Source organism: Bos javanicus, chromosome 27, assembly GCF_032452875.1.
Source record: "Bos javanicus breed banteng chromosome 27, ARS-OSU_banteng_1.0, whole genome shotgun sequence".
Taxonomy (NCBI): domain Eukaryota; kingdom Metazoa; phylum Chordata; class Mammalia; order Artiodactyla; family Bovidae; genus Bos; species Bos javanicus.
The window spans coordinates 8,689,895-8,709,931 of record NC_083894.1 but is presented as its reverse complement, the minus strand read 5'-3'; the positions used below and the strand labels follow the sequence as shown (position 1 = coordinate 8,709,931).

The window sequence follows — 20,037 nt, the reverse complement described above, 5'->3', positions numbered from 1 at the left end:
CTCCTCCAAAAACCCTGAGCAGAAATTTGTAACACTTGTCTTCAATGACACCTAACTTTTTAATAGCATTTCTTTATCTTAGGAGAATTCTTCCAGGCTATCTTAGGCTGTTTATACTTAATTTCATAGCAGTAAGAGCCTTGAAGTTTCTGTAAACCTTACAACTCCTACCAAGTTAATATTTTAAAAGTCTGGACAGATTGATAGACACTCCTGTATATCATTTGGTGATGTGGCTTCCCTTCGCAATCAGGCAGGCATTCCAGCTCCTGAAGGTTCATGCTCTGCCATCTCCCCAGACAACTGAGCTAAACAAACGAGCCATGCATATGGTTGAAAACAAGAGGACAGACCCCCAGATGGAATCACTAAGCTCCACATGATCAAACTAAGATTTACAAGAATAGTTTTGGTTCTTCCAGAAATGGAAAGGTAAACCAGTCAATCAGGAACCATCTGATCAGTACTAGTTAGATAATTTGCTCATGAAGCCTTCTGTACTCCCCTAAAGCAGGGGTCTCCAAGCTGTGAGTGGCCGACTGGTATCTCCTGCTGGATCAGCGGCGGCATTAGATTAGACATAAACTGCACAGTAAATAAATGCACTTGACTCATCCCAAAACCAACCCCACCCACGGTCCAAGGAAAGACTGTCTTGCACAAAAATGGTCCCTGTTGCCCTAAAGCAAACTTGAACCAACCAATCTGCTTTTCTGGGGGGGGGGCGCGGGGGGTAGTGCTGGTGTAACCACCTTGTTTGCATTCCCTTCTGCCTGTCAAAATCTTTCATTTTGTACAGCTCCTCCGAGCTGCTACTTTCTACATAGGCTACTACCTGATTCAAATTAATTTCTGCTCAAATAAATAAAATAAATTTTAATATGACTCAGTTTATCCTTTAACAGTGCAGCATCAGAAAAGAGAATGAAATAAACCCCACCCCCCCACACACACAAACAACAGCAAAGAGCAAGCAAATGCAGGTGCCTGCTGTGCCCCAAGCTCACAGTTTCTTGCCAGCTCCAGAGGTCATGGGTGAGTCACCCTGGAACCTAGTCTGAGCTTTCAGACTTCAACTGAGCATTCCTTTGTCTGTGCTGGGTCCTGAAACTGGCTGGAGTCCACCTGGATCTGGCACAGAAGCCAGCCTGGGTCTGGGGTGGATGGGGACTGCCGTGAGCTGGACCGGGGACTGCCGTGAGCTGGACCGGGCTCTGCCTGGCACCACAGGTGAATCAAGTTTTGTTATCAGGCTGAACAGACAGGCTCAACTCACAAAGATAACCTGAACTACAGAGGCCATGGTGGAGGGCTTTTCACCTCCACTCAGGAGGTGCCCTAGAGAAGAGGGGTCTCAGACAAGCACTCACCAGAAAGGATAGAGGGAACGTTATCTTTCCTTCTCTACAGTCTCTGGGGACCTGGATGAGACCCGCTGGGACACCCCACCTGCTCCAGGGCCTGCAGCCGGGATCCTGAGGAAACTGGCAAAGCCGGCAAAGGGTGGGGGTTTTGACCAAAGTCAGCTCTCCCAGCTGGAGAAGGCAATGGCAACCCATTCCAGTACTCTTGCCTGGAAAATCCCATGGGCAGAGGAGCCTGGAAGGCTGCAGTCCATGGGGTCGCTAAGAGTCGGACACGACTGAGCGACTTTCATGCATTGGAGAAGGAAATGGCAACCCACTCCAGTGTTCTTGCCTGGAGAATCCCAGGGACGGGGGAGCCTGGTGGGCTGCCATCTATGGGGTCGCACAGAGTAGGACATGACTGAAGCGACTTAGCAGCAGCAGCAGCTCTCCCAGATCTCTACTGTGGAGCTTGGCCAAGAGGAATGAACAGTTTCCAAAACCCACTTGTGAGAATTAGATCTTTGGGTTGTGACTCGTGACTTAGATTTCTAGATGCTCCCTGATGGTGACTCTCTCTCCCAGGGACAGCTATGCCTGCTGGTTTGTCTCATTTGTGAACTGAGAACTTGGCTTGACAGTTCTCACGTTGGGAGTCTGCAAACATAGCCTGGAAGACATGTGGGTTGCAACCCACTGAAACTGCCAGATCTTGGGAGAACTCTGAGTCTTTGCTTTGTCTGTCTTGCGGGTGATGCCAGATCTTGGAGGAGTGGGATCTTTTGTACCCTCCTGGGGAAATGCCCCTTGCATCCAGTGAAAATGGCTCAGTCATGTCTGACTCTTTGCAAGCCCATGGACTATACAGTCTACGGAATTCTCCAGGCCGGAATACTGGAGTGGGTAGCCTTTCCCTTCTCCAGAATATCTTCTCAAACCAGGGATCGAACCCAGGTCTCCCGCATTGCAGGCAGATTCTTTACCAGCTGAGACACAAGGGAAGCCCTTGCATCCATGGAGTTAATACAATCAGGAATATTTACTGTCCATTCCAGCTGAAACCTGACAAAGTATTTGAGAGGATTTTTCAAAACTTATATTAAAGTAGCTCTATTATCAGAAGTTGGCCAAATTGGAAGCTGATTTTAAAAGGCTGAGAGCAATGTGTTTTTTTAGCTTTTGTCCTCTAAACTAAAACTATGTACCCAGGAGGAGAGAAACACATTAGGAAGCCTTTGTGGAAGGATATGCTAAAACATTCCAAAGACACAGAACTCTAAATGTGAAACAATGAAATCTTCTGATTTTTACCTTAGTGGAAGATCTTCTCCCTGGCATAAAGAAACAAATTGAGGATAAGTGGTTGGATGGTTGGGTCAGTCTCTTAAAATTCAGGTTGCAGTCCAATTATTTGAGGAATTAAAAATATTTTATTTGTATTACAGATAGAGTCTTTACAAGAACGGAAATGCAACTCTAGAAACAATTCACAGCACACTCATTCCTTTGCTTTTTTTCCTTTTTCTTTTTTTAACCAATCCCCAAACCTCCCCAATTCATCTCAAAATGTTTTCAGATTTCGTAAATTATTTGGACTTACAAACAGGAGTCCTTCTCGGTGGAACTTGCCCTCGTTCACTGTCTTTTGAGATGTAATTGTTCTACTTGGTCTTCTCTAGAAACCAAGGTAATTCTTATCAGGAGAGAGAGAGAGAGAAAAGGCTATTTTGCAATCCAGGCCTATGAAAAAATCTTGTCTCTTTCATAAATATTAGTAAAAAGCTATCTGAAGAGGTAACCTTAACTTGTTCCGTCTGCCAGAAACACAATGATCTTTTATAAGCTAGTGGGTTTTGCATTATCATACCTGCCTCATGCCTAACATTTTAAAACAAAAGCTATAAAAACTGTTTGCATCCGTCTGTACGTTTATAGTATCTATGTGTGTTATAGTCGTATGATTTGTTTAAGCTTCCCAGTAGTATTGGCACTATTAATTTGTAAAGAGCTCTATTTTAATTGGTTTAAAGGCAAACAGTATATAAAATATACTCACAGAAATATAGAAACCTGTTTTTCAAGTTCACGTGATCTAGGATAATCTTCATAAATAAAACCTAATTTGTCTACTTAATTAGAACAGGTCAATCTTTGAAGCTATTAGCATTAAACAGAGTATTTTTAATTCTACCTCGGTTTACAAAGTCAAAGCAGCTCCTTCCCTCAGTTGCAGAATTTGTCAGCAAGAAACATAACTTAAAATGATTAGCTGTTTAATGTTTCATGAAATTTCCAAAAGCAAATCTAATTGTTAAGAACAAGTAAATTAGATACATATAAATAAAAGGTTTTAAATGAACACTCAATGAGAATTATGTTTTATGGTATGTCTACTTAGAAATAGTTCCCAGAATCTTTAATGCGCTTCAGTTCATCTTTCAACAAGGTAAAGTCTCCATTCTGCTTGTATTCAAACATGTATTAAGCACTTAATGTTGCCAGGCACAAGTAAAACACACTCAGAAATGAATGGAGGTAGCTTCTCGCCCTAGAGGTACGACAAAGCACACCTCAGCGAGCTGTGTAGACAGTTGTTAGATTCCCCTTCTCCAGTTTCTCCCATTTCTTTCAGCTCAGGGATTTATAACCAGAGGACGTCCTACAAAAACTGCAGCGGAGAGACGACTGCAGGTAGAGTGGGAGAAGTCTAATATAAACCTGGTTTATAGGCGAGCACGGCTCACCTAACACTCAATAACCATCCCCGTATCTGCGTCAAGGAACCGCACGGAGCACACTGTAAATTTCACAAATTGACCAACTTCGACTAACGAAATCAAATTTAAAAGTTCCCAGGATCGCGTAAGCCAAAGCCGAACAATTTCGTACTAACTTTTGGTTGAATAGTTTACAAAAAGAAAAATAGACAACACCGTGACGACCTGAAGACTTCAAGGGGCCGCAGAAACCGCGTCTCGCGAGAATTGAGGATCTGGGCCTCGCCCCAAGGGACTGGGCGGGGCGGGGCGATGGGCGGGGCGCCGGGACCGCGAGTTCCGGGTTCACGGGTCGCGGGTCCGCGGCGGCTGTGACCTCCGGCGGCGGTCTGGGCGCGCAGCTATGGCGTGGAAGCCGGGCCTCCTCCTGCCGTTGCTGCTGTTGCTGCTCGGCCCAGCCCCGGCGCGCAGCTTCGGCCAGCTGCCCTTGGTCCTCAACACTTGGCCTTTCAGGAATGCAACCGTGGCAGGTGCGGGGCCGAGCCGGGGGCTGCGCTGCGCGAGCTCGCGGGGCGGGCGGGCCGCCGCTGGGCCCGGGCCGGGGGCCGGAAGCCGGGAGCCGGCCTACCTTCCGCAACCGCCCCTCGGGGCTCTCCTGCACCCCCGCGCCGCAGCGTCTCCTGCGCCGCACCCTCCTCCCCGCCACAGCTGCATTTTAGGTCATCAGCGGCGGGGTGACTTTTATTCGGACTCCGGTCACTATTTTCCACCCTGACGTACGGCACTTGCGGGCTCTGCTCAGACTTCCAGGGGCCCCTGCACCTTCTTTTGCTTTTTATTGTATTTTCTGGGCTTGTGTCTCTTGTCGGCCTCAGCACCTCTGCTTTCTAACCCCTGACCTATCTGCAGTAACTCTCTACTTAGGCTTGGCAAACGACCAAGTTCCCAAATAAAGCATCGTCTATTCACCTTTACTTTCTGAGCTACATGCTGACATGCCGTATTTGTCACTAGAAATATGGGGTTCCAGTCTTGGTTATACATTGTATTATCATCATCCTCAGTTCAGTTCAGTCGCTCAGTCGTGTCCGACTCTTTGCGACCCCATGAACCGCAGCACACCAGGCCTCCCTGCCCATCACCAACTCCTGGAGTTCACCCAAACCCATGTCCATCGAGTTGGTGATGCCATCCAACCATCTCATCCTCTGTCGTCCGTTTCTCCTCCTGCCTTCAATCTTTCCCAGCATCAGGGTCTTTTCAAAGGAGTCAGCTCTTCGCATCAGGTGGCCAAAGTATTGGAGTTCCAGCTTCAGCATCAGTCCTTCCAATGAACACCCAAGACTGGTCTCCTTTAGGATGGACTGGTTGGATCTCCTTGCAGTCCAAGGGACTCTCAAGAGTCTTCTCCAACAGCACAGTTCAAAACCATCAAGTCTTCGGCACTCAGCTTTCTTCACAGTCCAACACTCATATCCACACATGACCACTGGAGAAACTATAGCCTTAACTAGATGAACCTTTGTTGGCAAAGTAATGTCTCTGCTTTTGAATATGCTGTCTAGGTTGGTCATAACTTTTCTTCCAAGGAGTAAGCATCTTTTAATTTCATGGCTGCAATCACCATCTGCAGTGATTTTGGAGCCCAGAAGAATAAAGTCTCTCACTGTTTCTAGTGTTTCCCCATCTATTTGCCATGAAGTGATGGTACTTTGGCTACCTTATGTGAAGAGTTGACTCATTGGAAAAGACTCTGATGCTGGGAGGGATTGGGGGCAGGAGGAGAAGGGGACGACAGAGGATGAGATGGCTGGATGGCATCACTGACTTGACGAAGGTGAGTCTGAGTGAACTCCGGGAGTTGGTGACGAACAGGGAGGCCTGGCGTGCTTCGATTCATGGGGTCGCAAAGAGTCGGACACAACTGAGCGACTGAACTGAACTGTACTGATGGGACCAGATGCCATGATCTTCGTTTTCTGAATGTTGAGCTTTAAGCCAACTTTTTCACTCTCACCTTTCATCAAGAGGCTCTTTAGTTCCTCTTCACTTTCTGCCATAAGGGTGGTGTCATCTGCATATCTGAGGTTATTGATATTTCTCCTGGCAATCTTGATTTCAGCTTGTGTTTCTTCCAGTCCAGCGTTTCTCTTGATGTACTCTGCATATAAGTTAAATAAGCAGGGTGACAGTATACAGCCTTGACGTATTCCTTTTCCTATTTGGAATCAGTCTGTTGTTCCATGTCCAGTTCTAACTGTTGCTTCCTGACCTGCATACAGGTTTCTCAAGAGGCAGGTCAGGTGGTCTGTTATTCCCATCTCTTGAAGAATTTTCCACAGTTTATTGTGATCCACACAGTCAAAGTCTTTGGCACAGTCAATAAAGCAGAAATAGATGTTTTTCTGGAACTCTCTTGCTTTTTGATGATCCAGCGGATGTTGGCAATTTGATCTCCAGTTCCTCTGCCTTTTCTAAAACCAGCTTGAACATCTGGAAGTTCACGGTTCACGTATTGCGGAAGCCTGGCTTGGAGAATTTTGAGCATTACTTTACTAGCGTGTAAGATGAGTGCAGTTGCTTCAGAACTTCTCAAAAGATACATGTGCCTGGGCCCCACTCCTGAGGTGTTCATTCCACTGCTTGAACCAAAACTTTTTTTTTTCCAAGCTGCTTAAGTAATGTTGATTTGCAGCCAGCTGGGACTGAGACTGACTAAACTATCACCTCCTCTAGGAAGCTTTCCCTCATTTAGCACCCTCAGACCCAGTCTGAGTCAGGTGCCTGTCTTATGTGCTTTGGTAACATCCTGTACATATCATGGTTCTGTCATTTTCTTACTGTGTTCCAGTCATTTCAACTCGTACTGCCCCAGGAGTTTCTTCTACTCCTCCTCTCCCCCATTTGAGGCTACTAATAGAATTTTCTGGTGCTGAACTGGCTTTAGCATTTGATGGCCTTAAGTTTGTATGTTACAGGCAGTGCGTATGATTCAGAGAATGCGTAAACAGGTTGCAAGAAATTGCCAGCAACAAGGAGACAGAAAAGAAAGTTCAGGGCCCCAGGCAGGAGACAGTTCTTTATGTTGCCTGAATTCAAGGGGGAAACTTCTCTAAATGTACTTTGAAGCCTGTTCTTTCAGTAGTAATACTTAAATTATTTACAAATAGTAGCACCAACCCGTCAAGGAATTCTGTTTTTATTAATAAAGAAATTGACTACTGCAGACCTTTTTTCTTCCTCCCCTTTTCCATGTATGGGGCTCTGGAGAACATAGTTTAGTGTTAAAAGCATGGCCACTGGAGCCAAAATAAGTATTTAGTATGGTATTTCTCTCCTTCCGTTTTAAAACTTACAACTGAAGCTACTAAAAGGCAAATTGAAAATTAATGATATAGCATCATAAGATTTTTTCTACATAATCATTTAAATATATCTAATACTTTAAATAAAAATATACCTACTGAAGTAGCCTCTATCACAGCAAGTGTCCATAACAGTACCATAACAGCAGATAATTCCAATGTGTGCTCAGGTGGATTAATTCAGTTACTGTGTGATTAGTATCTCCATTTTAAATAGCAAGAAACAGATCTGGAGAGGTTGTTATTAGCTCAGGGTCACACGGCCCAGAATTACAGAAGTATTCATTCTTCACACTCGTAGTAGAAATGGGTACTTTTTCACTTTGCGTCAATCGCTGAAGGCTTTGGATTCTTCATGGTAAGTAGCTGTCTTATATAATTCTGTCTGTATCATTCTGACTTCTTCGCAGCACTTGATAAATGAAAATTTCAACTTAACTGGAGTAAATGTGCAAACAGTTTTTAAAATAGGCGTTTCCGTGCCGTGTTTGGTCTGTTGCCTTTGGCACGGAAAAGGAAATCACTATCTTCACGAGCACTGTTGGGATTTGATTCCCAGCGTGGAAGACGTTGGCGGCCGGAGGTTCGGCCCTGGACGCGGTTGAGAGTGGCTGCGCGACCTGCGAGCAGCAGCAGTGTGACGGCAGCGTGGGCTTCGGGGGCAGCCCGGACGAGTCGGGGGAGACCACGCTGGACGCCATGATCATGGACGGGTAGGGGCGCCCTGCGCGCAGAGCCGTGTTTCTCTCTGCGGCTTTGCTGCAGGTTGAGCTACATTTGCAGTTAGTCTTATACCCAGAGCAAGATGCACAAATATATACGGTGTTTATTCTTTTTTAAATTTTTTTTATTGGAGTGTAGTTGATGTGCAGTGTAGTGTTAGTAGATGTGCCGCAAAGCGAATCAGCTACACATATTCCTCTGTATTCTTTCCCCATTTAGGCCATTGCTGACTATCCAGTAGAGTTCCCTGTGCTATACAGTAGGTCCTTGCTCTTTATTTTATATGTAGTAGTGTATATTTGTCAGTCTCAATCTCCCAATTTATCCCTCCCCCCCACAATGTATAAGTTTTGATATATTTTGATATAACCTGTACTCAGTATCTTGTAATAACCTATAATGGAAAAGAAGCCAAATCACTTTGCTGTACACTTGAAACTACACAACATTGTAAATTAACTACACCTTAATTTAAAAATTTTTTGAAAGGAAAAGTCGTTATCATAATAGAAATATCGCATGGAGGTAGGTAGGTCTCCTTAGAATAGAGAGAACCTTAAAGTACAAAAACGTGTACCTGGGAAACCATTGTTTACCTGCCAGCCACGAACCCTTTGGTTTCCCTGACCTGAAGCCTTAAAGGCCCTTTCAAAAGCCAGAGCGGTGGGCAACTGAGAAGGCCAGTGCTTTGGGAGTATATGGCTAATTGATTTTCTGGGTTTTTTCCCCTTAAATGTCTGAATGTGGGAATTTGTATGAACTTTGTGAATGTGTTGTCGCTTCTATGGTAAGACGGTGGAGTTTAATCCTACAAAACACTATAGGTTGAAGTAAAAAACTTGTGAACATATAGAAATACCTGAATGAATTTTACCGCGCTTGTTTCTGGCAGCACTACCATGAACGTGGGAGCAGTCGGAGACCTTAGACGAATTAAAAACGCCATTGGCGTGGCGCGCAAAGTCCTGGAACACACGACACACACGCTGTTGGCAGGAGAGGCAGGTGTGTTTCAACTGTGCTCTGTTACGGTGTCTTTTGGCTCTAGTCTTCACTCTGAAAAAAGGGCTCAGTATAAAATAGTGCATAAAAGCAGACCTAAGTTCAACGTCCAGCTGTTTCACATAACATGTTTAACTTTGGATAAGTTCCTTAACTTCTAAATCATACTTTCTTTATCTTTAATGGAGGGTATTTTAGGAATCAGTTTATTATCAGTAAATGAGTAATTACTGGAGGGGAACAAGGATTCAGCATCATTTCCTGTCTTGTGTTACAGTTTTATGGATATGAGACCTGAGAGACATATGATGACAGAGGGTGGGAACAGAAGGAGTTTTGCTACCACAGTGCTACATCCTTGAACACCTTCCTAGGTATATACTAAAAATCATACCGCCATCTATAGTCAAAAATCACATTTGCTACATCGTTTAATGATGTAGTGAACAACTCCAGGAGGCATCCTTCAGTTTTGTTGATGTTCAGAATGGAAAGCTACCCGACAAAGCCAGGAGCCGTTACTCTTTCGTGGAATCAGCGGTGCCTTTGTTGGGTGTCTCAGCATTTCTTTACATGCCAGGCCCTGCACCCCAGTTAGAGCCACAGAGTCACTGTGGTTGCAGGGTGTCCCTTTCCTTTTGTAAAGCAGAAGGAGCAAGATCTGGAGGGAAAGGAGAACTGTCCTCACACACATCACCAGGGTGTCAGTAGATGAGCGTCAGGAAGGTCATAGGGAAGTGGAGACCTGGAAACCAATGCCCACAGCACTCCTTGAGTCTGAATACTCCCTGGACCGTCTGTGTTTCCCCCTCCTTGTGCTCCATGAAGGAGACAGCTGACCCACAGCACTTCCTGTGCATACATTTTATTTAAAAGAAGACACTTAACTCATGTACATTTTTGTTCCCAATCTCCAGCCACTAAGTTTGCCGAAAGCATGGGCTTTATCAATGAGGATTTATCCACCAACGTTTCTCAGGCTCTTCATTCAGACTGGCGTGCTCGAAATTGCCAACCAAATTACTGGAAAGTATGTATGCATGATTTTTTTAAGTTATTTGAAAATATTGAGTGACAGTCCTTCTGCTTTCGGTCATCTACCTGTTGCCTGCAGCGTGAGTTAACACCCCTGGTTGCTCGTTGGAACCAGCAATTGAAGCCAGCTCTGGGCACAGGTGGTCTCGAAAGCTCCCTAGCTGCATCCGATCCACATCCCCGTTGGGGAGCTCCTGGCCCCTGGCAGTGGCTTCGGACTTAAAAGGTTTCTGCTGTGGGGTAAGGGGCTGCCTCACTGCAACTGCTCTCTGTTCCTTTGTAGCAAAAGTTTCCATGTGTTAAAAACCCAAAGTTTGGAAACCATTAATCTAAAGTATTTCTTAACAGTTTATCTATGTGCAGTGTACTCTATATTTTACCCTTATTCACCTTGAAGATTTATACTATTAGGTGTCTGTTACTAGAAAGATAATTTGTCTGTAAATCAATGGGAAAGCAAAGAAAGTGTTAATCCTCAGTCGTGTCCGACTGCTAGTGACCCCATGGCGATATTGTAGCCCGCCGGGCTCCTCGTCCATGCAGTTCTCCAGGCAGAATTACTGGAGTGGGTAGCCATTCCCTTCTGTACGGGATCTTCCCGACCTAGTGATTGAACCTGGGTCTCCTGCTTTGCAGGTGGATTCTTTATGGTCTGAGCCACCAGGACTTTAGCCTAAATCGGTTTTTCTTTCCCAGCAGAATCCTTTAGAGTACCTTGATCTCTCGTCCATTTCTTCACCAAATTCTAATTACCTTTGAGTAACCAGGGAGTCTCTTGAAAGAGACCGCTGCTTGACACCAGGTCATGGGAGGCACCCTGTGCACAAACGGATAAGACACGAGTTGTAGGCTTCTTGCTTTAATACTAATCCAGGTCCACAAGCTGAATTTATGAATTTGGATTATTTTCTTGAGCCTCTAAGATTCATAAAAGAATCTGAGAGTACAACTTAGAATATGCTCACATGAACCTAGCTTTGAAAATTGGAAGGTTTTAAAATAGATTTTGCTTTAAATCTCAGCATAAGTCTTCTTGGCCAGGGAACAGATTCTAAAATTGAAAAAATCAGGTTGTATATCTGATTTCTTTAAGGAATCCAAAAAAAAAGAAAATCTAATCTTAAAAATCATGTCTAATCTAAAAATGAGTATCTTTATATTTGCCATTGTGCTGAGACATTTTGGCATATACAGAGAAAAAGTGGGGATCTCTTCCAGATATTATAGCTGTCTAGTCCATATTGGGTAATTCTGAGATTTGACTACATATTTAGCAAAATTATATCCATCTGTTCACATAAGACTTAGGTAACCTTTGGCTTTTAATTCTTACCTTTCAGTTACCAGATGTCCTTTTGGTTTCTTGCTGATGTTTAGTGATTGTACATAACGACTTGCTGATTTCTAAAATCACCCCTTCTAAAAAATTAAAACTTAAATATTATTTACAGAATGTTATACCAGATTCTTCAAAATACTGTGGACCCTACAAACCACCTACTGTCTTAAAACGAGATGGTATCACCTACGAAGATACAGCACAGAGTTACGGTCATGATACTATTGGTAATTTGTCTTCTCTACAGTTTTTATGGTTATAGTCAGCCATTTTTAATTTCTTCCTTGTAGTTTTAAATTTCTTTATTCTTATTCATGAACCAGAAGGTGATTTTGATTAACTGCCAATTAAGGGAAAAAAAACATACGTATACACATATGCATACACACACATTCTTTTCATTCTTTTTATATGTATACATTTTGGTCAGTTACCTTATACAAAAATCTGATGATCATTCACTTGATGATTTTTAAATCTTTGTTTGATATTTAGTTCTTTAATTATTTTTTGTTTGCCACATTCAAATGATCTCTCCAGTCATTTCCGGTAATGTTGGAAGTTTCCATTAGTGTCCAGCAGTGATTCTCTTTGGCATAATCGTTGAAGAGGCACTGAAAAGTGAGCAGTCTGAAGTGAGGAAATGGGATGCCTACAAAATGATGCCATGAAACCAGGTCATTAAAACACACAGATTATATACCACTGATGTAATTTCGGAATCCCCAAGATTCCTATTGTCTTCTACCTGAAATTAATGGAAGAGGATGTTTATATTGCCAATTGCTCAATTATTTGGTTTTATTTGAGGTACACTGTAGAGTTGATACCTACAATGATATATTCTTTTTTAAATTTCTAGGCATGGTCGTCATCCATAAGACAGGAAATATTGCTGCTGGTACATCTACAAATGGTATAAAATTCAAAATACCTGGGTTAGTGTTTCTAAAAGAACAGATCTCTAAAATATGTATTGATTGTCAGCCAATATGTCCTAGGTGCCTTGGGGGATGAAGAGCCTTAAGAGCACAGCCCTGCCCTCATAGCTGAGTTCACTGTGAAAGAAGATACATGAGTAGCTGCTAAGTGCAAAGGAGAAGGGGTCTCAGCCAGGGCTGCAGAGTTCAGGGGTGATCAGATTAGGCCGGGATAGTCAGGGAGACCAGAGAGAGAGGCCAGGCACTAACCCTGAGCCTGAGCCAGGGAACGGCGATGTCCAAGCCACGTCTGGAGCCAACCCGAAGCAGTGCACGCCTGGGTTCAGGGCTCAGGATGGCCAGAGCAGAACTGCACATCTATCAAGGGCAGGGAAGGAAGACCAGAGCCGGACTTGAGGCGGTCTTTAAGGATTCCTGGACTTTTATTTCAAAGTAGCAGAAAAGCATGGAAGGTTTATTATTAACACAAGGAAAAGCTTGCTGAAATGCTGGCATGTGAGCTGGAAAGCAGGAACAGATTGTAGATGAGGAAAAGCAGTTGGGACCTGTTGAGACGATCCAGCGTGAGACAATGCAGGGTGGTGGTGGTGGCTGTGAACCCGTCCCCCTGCGTGTGACGGGCTGCTGTCTGATCGCCGTGTAAGGAGTGCAGGGTTGTGAAAACCCAAGTGGAAAAACTAAGGAAAATCTTGCTTGTCTGTATTCTGATGAAGAATTTACTTGAAATGATAGTCAGTGACTAAGCAGAAACATCTAAGAGAGTTTTCTGCACCCTGAATGACCATGCTGTGCCCTCCCAAAGCCGAATAGGAGACTCACCAATCCCTGGGTCTGGGGCCTACGCTGACGACATGGTGGGAGCCGCGGCAGCCACGGGCGACGGGGACATCCTGATGCGCTTCGTCCCAAGGTGTGTCCCCCTCCTCCATCTGGGACTCCAGAGAGTCGGGTGGCAATGCCATGTGTCAGGATAGAACATAATCGTCTGTGCCACGTGACCCGAACCTGTATGTGGCAGAACTTTTTAGAAACCCTGCCTACCAGCTCTTCACACTATCACTTTAACAGTCATAATCGTTCAGATGAAGCAGTCATAGTCCTCTGAAATGGAATAATACCGCTCACTGCGCTACACAGATGAGCATACTTAGGATCTATTTAAATAAAGTGTAAGGCCGCTAAGAAAATGTGAAAACTGACAACAGAAGTAGAAAATGGAGTCACTACATACCGTTAATGACCAAAAGATAACCCTTACAGTTAGGTGTTCTCTTCATGCCTACTGTTTCTCCCCATTGACAGTAGCCTTGATTCTTATTTAAAGAAACTATACTCTATACTTCCTGACTTTAGGCTGTTATTACTAAATAACAGTTAATCAGCCAAAGCCAAATACATTACTTCTTATCTGAAATGAAAAGGGTGAGCTGAAAAGACAGAAATGGTATCAAGATTACTTCCTTTTCTGTTGATATTGCCACAGAAGCTAGGGGCCTCTGTTCACCTATCTGCACTGTATTAAATTTGACAATTTTGTAAGTTTTACATGTGGAACCTCAAGTAACCAAACTTTGGAGTTTGTTTATTCTGTGATACTAAATTTTTGCCTCTGTTTAAATCAGCTATCAAGCTGTAGAATATATGAGAAGAGGAGAAAATCCAACCACAGCATGTGAAAAAGTGATCTCAAGAATCCAGAAGTATTTTCCCAAATTCTTTGGGGCTGTGATATGTGCTAACGTGACCGGAAGTTATGGTGGGTTTGATTTGAAATTCATATTTGTGTGGACCTGCAAATGTTGATGAGGACAGAGACTTTTAAATGTTGTGAGGAATTTTATTCCTCTGCAGCAGAAACTGGGGCTATACTGAGTAGATAGTTGTTCACTGCTGATGTGTCAAGACCCCCAAAGGGTTACAAATGCACCTGAACCCCTCCTTGGTTGACTGGCAGTGGTTAGGATCCAGTCTTTGGTTTTTAGCTTTGTAGCCTTGACATCTGTCCAAAGGAAAGTTTAGCTTCAGCTCAAGTGCATGCTGAGATGGGCTAATCTAGTCAAATGCCTTTATTTGTTAGAAGTAGGTAGGGATAAATGATCTTCCCTGCTTCTTTTCCATTCATTATTTAAAGGCCTCAGTCATTTAGATCTCAGGGTTCCCGGGTACAAAATGTATTGCCAATTAGTAAACTAAAGGCGTTGGCAGAATTATTTTTGCAGTGTATTTGAGGCATATCGTTTGCTTCATTTACTTTTCATGTGAACCTATCACAGTTTCAAAGCACTTCAAGATCAACCACGGCCGCTCCTCATTAGTGAGATTTCAGATGGGGAAGATACACGGCCTACTGATCAATACAACTTATTAGGTTAGACTGCTTATTATTGTGCTTTGATCTCTTACTTCCCACAGTTCGGTATTTGAAAACTTGGTGGAGGAATTCCTTACGCTTTTTTAAGTACTAAAATGCAAAAGTCAATATAAGTTATGGGGGAAAAGGCTTTATGTCTACAATAAGTCCGTTTCATCGATTCCGTCTTAGGAAATAAATCTTAGAAAGCTCAAAGTTGCATTTAACAGGATGTAAAAATGATAATTATATAATTGTAGATGAATTTAAAATTGACCAGCTCCTTATGCTGAAAGTAGTGGCATTAAAAGAATGCCCTCCAGGTGTATGAGCCGGGGGAAGAACTGTCTCTGTCTGACAGAGACCATCTTGACAAATTAGCCTCCCCACCCACGGGCATAGAAGAGTAGAAACGAACAGGGAGCCTGGGGAGGGGAGGATTATGGATGGATACAGGGAATGGCCCAGTGACTAGGAAATGTACCTGAAAATTTTCTTCTGCTACAAAAAGGGTAGGTATGAAAACTTTAAAATAATGGTAGCAATGACCGCATATGTATAGGAGCAAAACATCAGCCTTTATGATGAGGTCTCGTGGGCTGTCAGCTGATGTGTGCTACACGCACACTTTATGGCCTGCCTGGACAGCAGGTACGCAGTGGCCGCTGTCCGAAGCAGTGTCTGTACCGGTTGTAAACATGTGCATTCTGCATTTAACCAAACAGCTTTCTCTCTTCCTGGCCCCAGGTGCTGCTTGCAATAAACTTTCAACATTTACTCAGTTTCCGTTCATGGTTTATAATCCTCTAAAAAGTGCGCCAACTGAGGAAAAAGTAGACTGCATCTAATCCAGCTTTTCTGTCAGCATCTATATTTAAAGAAGAGACAGAAGCTGAAAAGGCTACTCACTGTCATTGAATAATGTGCCTCATGTATTCTAAACTCTGTAAAATAAGCACAACAATAAATTTTATCCTGAAACAGCATTTTCACTTTCTATATGTGAAAAAAAATTTTTGTTTTTACTTAAGCTTTATATATCCCCTGAAAATGAATATGTATGTGTGTATTTTGTATATGTTTAATTTTAAGTGATCTCTGGATTTCTGCTCAGTGTTTCAAGAAATTTCTACTTTGGGGATTTATTTCCATAGTGATATAGTAAAGGCACAAAACGTAATCTGTATTTGGATACTTAAATGGGTAGAGTAGCCAAGATATTTAGACCCAAAGGAAGAGTAATGATGAGTCCCACCATGATATGCTCTAACTGAATTTCAGTACCTTTACAGTAGTAAGTCAATGACTTATCAATTTTAAATAATATGGTCTTCTAGCCTGAAGAGGAAAGAATGCTGTTAATATTAAAGGTGCATTGTGTTTTGCATGTATTAGAAAATGTGGGCATCTCATGAGCAGCCGTGTTGATTTTCTTGGACTTTTTCATCTAATGGAGCTCTCAACCTGTGAAGGTTTGTTAGCCACAAAAATCTCTTGACTTTTAGCTATAAGTATTTAGTATTGTTAATTTCTTCTGCAAGTTGATTTAGGGAACTTAATCTGTACTGTGGTTTTATGAATCTCCTGTCCAGAGGCTAGCAATGAGTCAGTGGCTCTTGTCCGCCTTGCTTTCCTGAGCACTCAGTCAGCCGTCTGTGGACAGCCATCCTGAACTGTACGTGCTCATTATCATCTCTGCCTTCATGACCTTGTACATCAGGAGTCATTAATAAAGCTGTATGTACAATATTGTCCCCACCTACAGGGTATCTGCTCTGTTTTTTTCCTATACTCGTCTTAATGTTTCATGGTCTTTGTAAGTTAGGGCTGGAAAGCTGTAGTTTTGAGAATGCTCTCAGGTCACCTGTGCTCAGACCTCACCACGTATCATGACTGGGGTGCCTCCTCACAGACACCCTCTCTGGCCTATCCAGTCGGTCTTCACAAAGAGGAACTTGAAAGCTGGACTCAGCAGCTGCTGATGGAGGCCTGAAAACCAGTAAGGAAATAATCCTGCAGCCTCACACTCAGAGCAGCAGGGAAAATCTTAACTTTTGTGGGTTCCCATAAGGTGTGATGATTTGTTGAAATCTCCTACTTTGGGCCTTGGAACAGGGAGAAAGAAGCCAGATTGAAACTCAGAGTATATTTATTTATATCAAGGTGAAATGCCTGTGTTTCTTGTTTGCCGTCCGTTAAATGTTAGGCAACCATGTACCACTAGAAAAATAAATTTGAAAATCTTCACAGCCTGTCGCTCCCTAGCAAATTGGTTGATCCTGATTTACTCTTGTAGAACTCTGACCTGAAGTTGTTAGACATGTACATGTACACTGCTGTGGCTACTGCTGCTAAGTCACTTCAGTCGTGTCCGACTCTGTGGGACCCCATAGACAGCAGCCCACCAGGCTCCCCCATCCCTGGGATTCTCCAGGCAAGAACACTGGAGCGGGTTGCCATTCCCTTCTCCAATGCATGAAAGTGAAAAGTGAAAGTGAAGTCGCTCAGTCGTGTCCAACTCTTCGTGACCCCATGGACTGCAGTCTGCCAGGCTCCTTCGTCCATGGGATTTTCCAGACAAGAGTACTGGAGTGGGGTGTCATTGCCTTCTCTGACATGTATACTATATGCACATAAAAAGGTATCTATTTCTTTTTTTTTTTCCTAATTTTATTTTATTTTTAAACTTTACAATATTGTATTAGTTTTGCCAAATATCAAAATGAATCCGCCACAGATATACATGTGTTCCCCATCCTGAACCCTCCTCCCTCCTCCCTCCCCATACCATCCCTCTGGGTCGTCCCAGTGCACCAGCCCCAAGCATCCAGTATCGTGCATCGAACCTGGACTGGCAACTCGTTTCTTACATGATATTTTACATGTTTCAATGCCATTCTCCCAAATCTTCCCACCCTCTCCCTCTCCCACAGAGTCCATAAGACTGATCTATACATCAGTGTCTCTTTTGCTGTCTCGTACACCGGGTTATTGTCACCATCTTTCTAAATTCCATATATATGCATTAGTATACTGTATTTATGTTTTTCCTTCTGGCTTACTTCACTCTGTATAATAGGCTCCAGTTTCATCCAACATCTATTTCTAATACCAGCAGTCAAATGATTCCTTTCGGTTTCAAGAGACAAATAATAAGCATAAGACATTTTTAATTGAGATACCATACATAGACTGTAACATACTTTTAAAGCTCATAATTTTTAATTGTTGAAGTTCCTTTTCAGTTTAGTCGCTCAGTCATGTCCTGCTCTGCGACCCCATGAACCGCAGCACGCCAGACCTCCCTGTCCATCACCAGTTCCCGGAGTTCACCCAAACCCATGTCAATTGAATCAGTGATGCCATCCAACCATCTCATCCTCTGTCGTCCCCTTCTCCTCCTGCCCTCAATCTTTCCCAGCATCAGGGTCTTTTCAAATGAGTCAGCTCTTCACATCAGATGGCCAAAGTATTGGAGATTCAGCTTCAGCATCAGTCCTTCCAATGAATATTCAGGACTGATTTCCTTTAGGATGGACTGGTTGGATCTCCTTGCAGTCCAAGGAATTCAAGAGTCCTCTCCAACACCACAGTTCAAAAGCAGAAGTTCTTTTTATTAAAGTATCATTATATCTGATACTTGGTGACTGAATTTGGACCTGAGGACATAATTGAACTCACTATCTTAATAGTTTAATTAACTTCATTTGAATAAAAACTGATGACATATCTTAATTGGATGCTAATTATGAAAACAGATTAAGACCTATTTATGTCATTTTATTGATCTTTTTAAAAAAGATTCCTAGACCTTTAAAAGTGCTTCTAAAAAGACATTTAAATTTTTTGCTTGTTTTCTTGAGTATTGTGCTATTTATGTGTGTATATTTGACCCTTAGGAAGTTAAAAAGATGGCAAGGCCCATGAAAATTGCATATCTACGAATTGCCTGTGCCCCGTAGGTGCTGTAAGATAAATCTTTTCTTACACAATCCAGGGTCAGCCAGTAAAGAAGTGCCATATTTCAGTATTTGAAAAAGCATAGCCACTTGAAGGATAAAATCACTGGCACATTCAACTTGGATATAATGGGGAAAGTTAAAGCTGCCATTATCAACCTATTGGCGTCTGAGTTAAAGGGACAGGAAGTCATACAATTCTAGTGCCTGGACAGTGCACTAAAGCATTGGTCAGCTGATTTAAATTTGTGACCTCTCTATGCTGTTCATTAGATGTGGTTGTTCATGTATTCTCTTTAATTAAAATTTGGTTTCTAGAATGTGGATGGCAACATATGATACTATGAGAAAATCAGATATTACAGTAGATGTGGAAAAAGTTCCTTTCAATTGCTAGCAATCTGTCTCCATTTCTTTCTAACTTGTGCAAAGTCCTTAAACACCTTAAACGTCAAAAGGCTTCTTTGCATTCCCAAATAAAACCAGTGTCACTTGTCTTGCTCTCTTGTTCTATTTATTGTAATAAAGGCTGATTAAAAATTAAACCAGAGTTCAGAATAAAAGCAATGTCAGACAATGATTCTAATGATGTTAAAGCGGTGTTGTATTGGAGACCCTTTCACCAGGAAGCCAAACCAATGCCATCAGCAGTGTCTGGGAGCTAATTAAAAATGCAGGTTCTCAGACCCCCACCCCAGGCCTACTGATTCAGAATCCACATTCTCTCACGACCTTCAATGACTCATATCAATTTAGAATTTAGCAGTGCTGAGCCAGAAGATGCCAAGTTTCCTCCCGGAGGAGTTAGCCTTGTGAATCAGAAAGAACACAACACTGGCGTTTGATAGCCCTAAATGCGACTGAACAACAACAGCAAAACTGGAATTGTTTTTCTGCCACCGCATTATCTATTGGAGAAATTCCTTGACGAGTCTTTTTCCACATCTGTCAAATTATGTCGGTCAATACATGTGCTGTTCATAAATTATGACGCACCTACCACAGTGTCTGGCATACGACAGAAATGGAACATCGTTTAATTCCTGGCCCTTGCCCACTCTCTCCAGCAGCACCAATACCCTGTGATTCTATGGATCTCAATTCCTGTCACAGACCTCATCTCCTACTGCCACTGCCCCCAACTGAAGAAAATAAACATAAATGATCAAATCCTGCAAAAGTAACATCATATACTAAGAACTAAATAGTTACCAGTGGCAGCAAATGGAGTTACTCCAAGCTTTGATATGCAGTATCCCT

General features: G+C 42.9%; 1 protein-coding gene and 1 long non-coding RNA gene across 3 annotated transcripts in view; one reads left to right on the top strand and one right to left on the bottom strand.

The window, feature by feature from the left end:
* Window positions 1-4,345: 4,345 nt before the first annotated feature.
* AGA (aspartylglucosaminidase) lies at window positions 4,346-15,815 on the top strand. The gene is made up of 9 exons (XM_061404117.1): window positions 4,346-4,593; window positions 7,988-8,141; window positions 9,044-9,156; window positions 10,071-10,183; window positions 11,640-11,754; window positions 12,390-12,465; window positions 13,271-13,378; window positions 14,091-14,224; window positions 15,566-15,815. The coding sequence occupies exons 1-9, from the start codon at window positions 4,467-4,469 to the stop codon at window positions 15,664-15,666; spliced, it is 1,041 nt and encodes a 346-aa protein (XP_061260101.1). The 5' UTR covers window positions 4,346-4,466; the 3' UTR covers window positions 15,667-15,815.
* The window catches only part of LOC133239844 (uncharacterized), a 27,977-nt gene continuing 21,311 nt past the window's right edge, over window positions 13,372-20,037 (bottom strand). For both annotated transcript variants that reach the window (XR_009733999.1, XR_009734000.1), the window contains exon 5: window positions 13,372-13,473. This is a non-coding gene — a long non-coding RNA (uncharacterized LOC133239844). The remainder of the gene's footprint in view (window positions 13,474-20,037) is intronic.

Bases quoted from the DNA above. Each gene is read 5' to 3' on its own strand.
- AGA (XM_061404117.1), top strand. From the start codon at position 4,467: ATGGCGTGGAAGCCGGGCCTCCTCCTGCCGTTGCTGCTGTTGCTGCTC. The intron at 11,755-12,389 runs GTAATTTGTCTT...TTAAATTTCTAG, and splicing joins TTACGGTCATGATACTATTG to GCATGGTCGTCATCCATAAG. The intron at 14,225-15,565 runs GTGGGTTTGATT...TCCTGGCCCCAG, and splicing joins TAACGTGACCGGAAGTTATG to GTGCTGCTTGCAATAAACTT.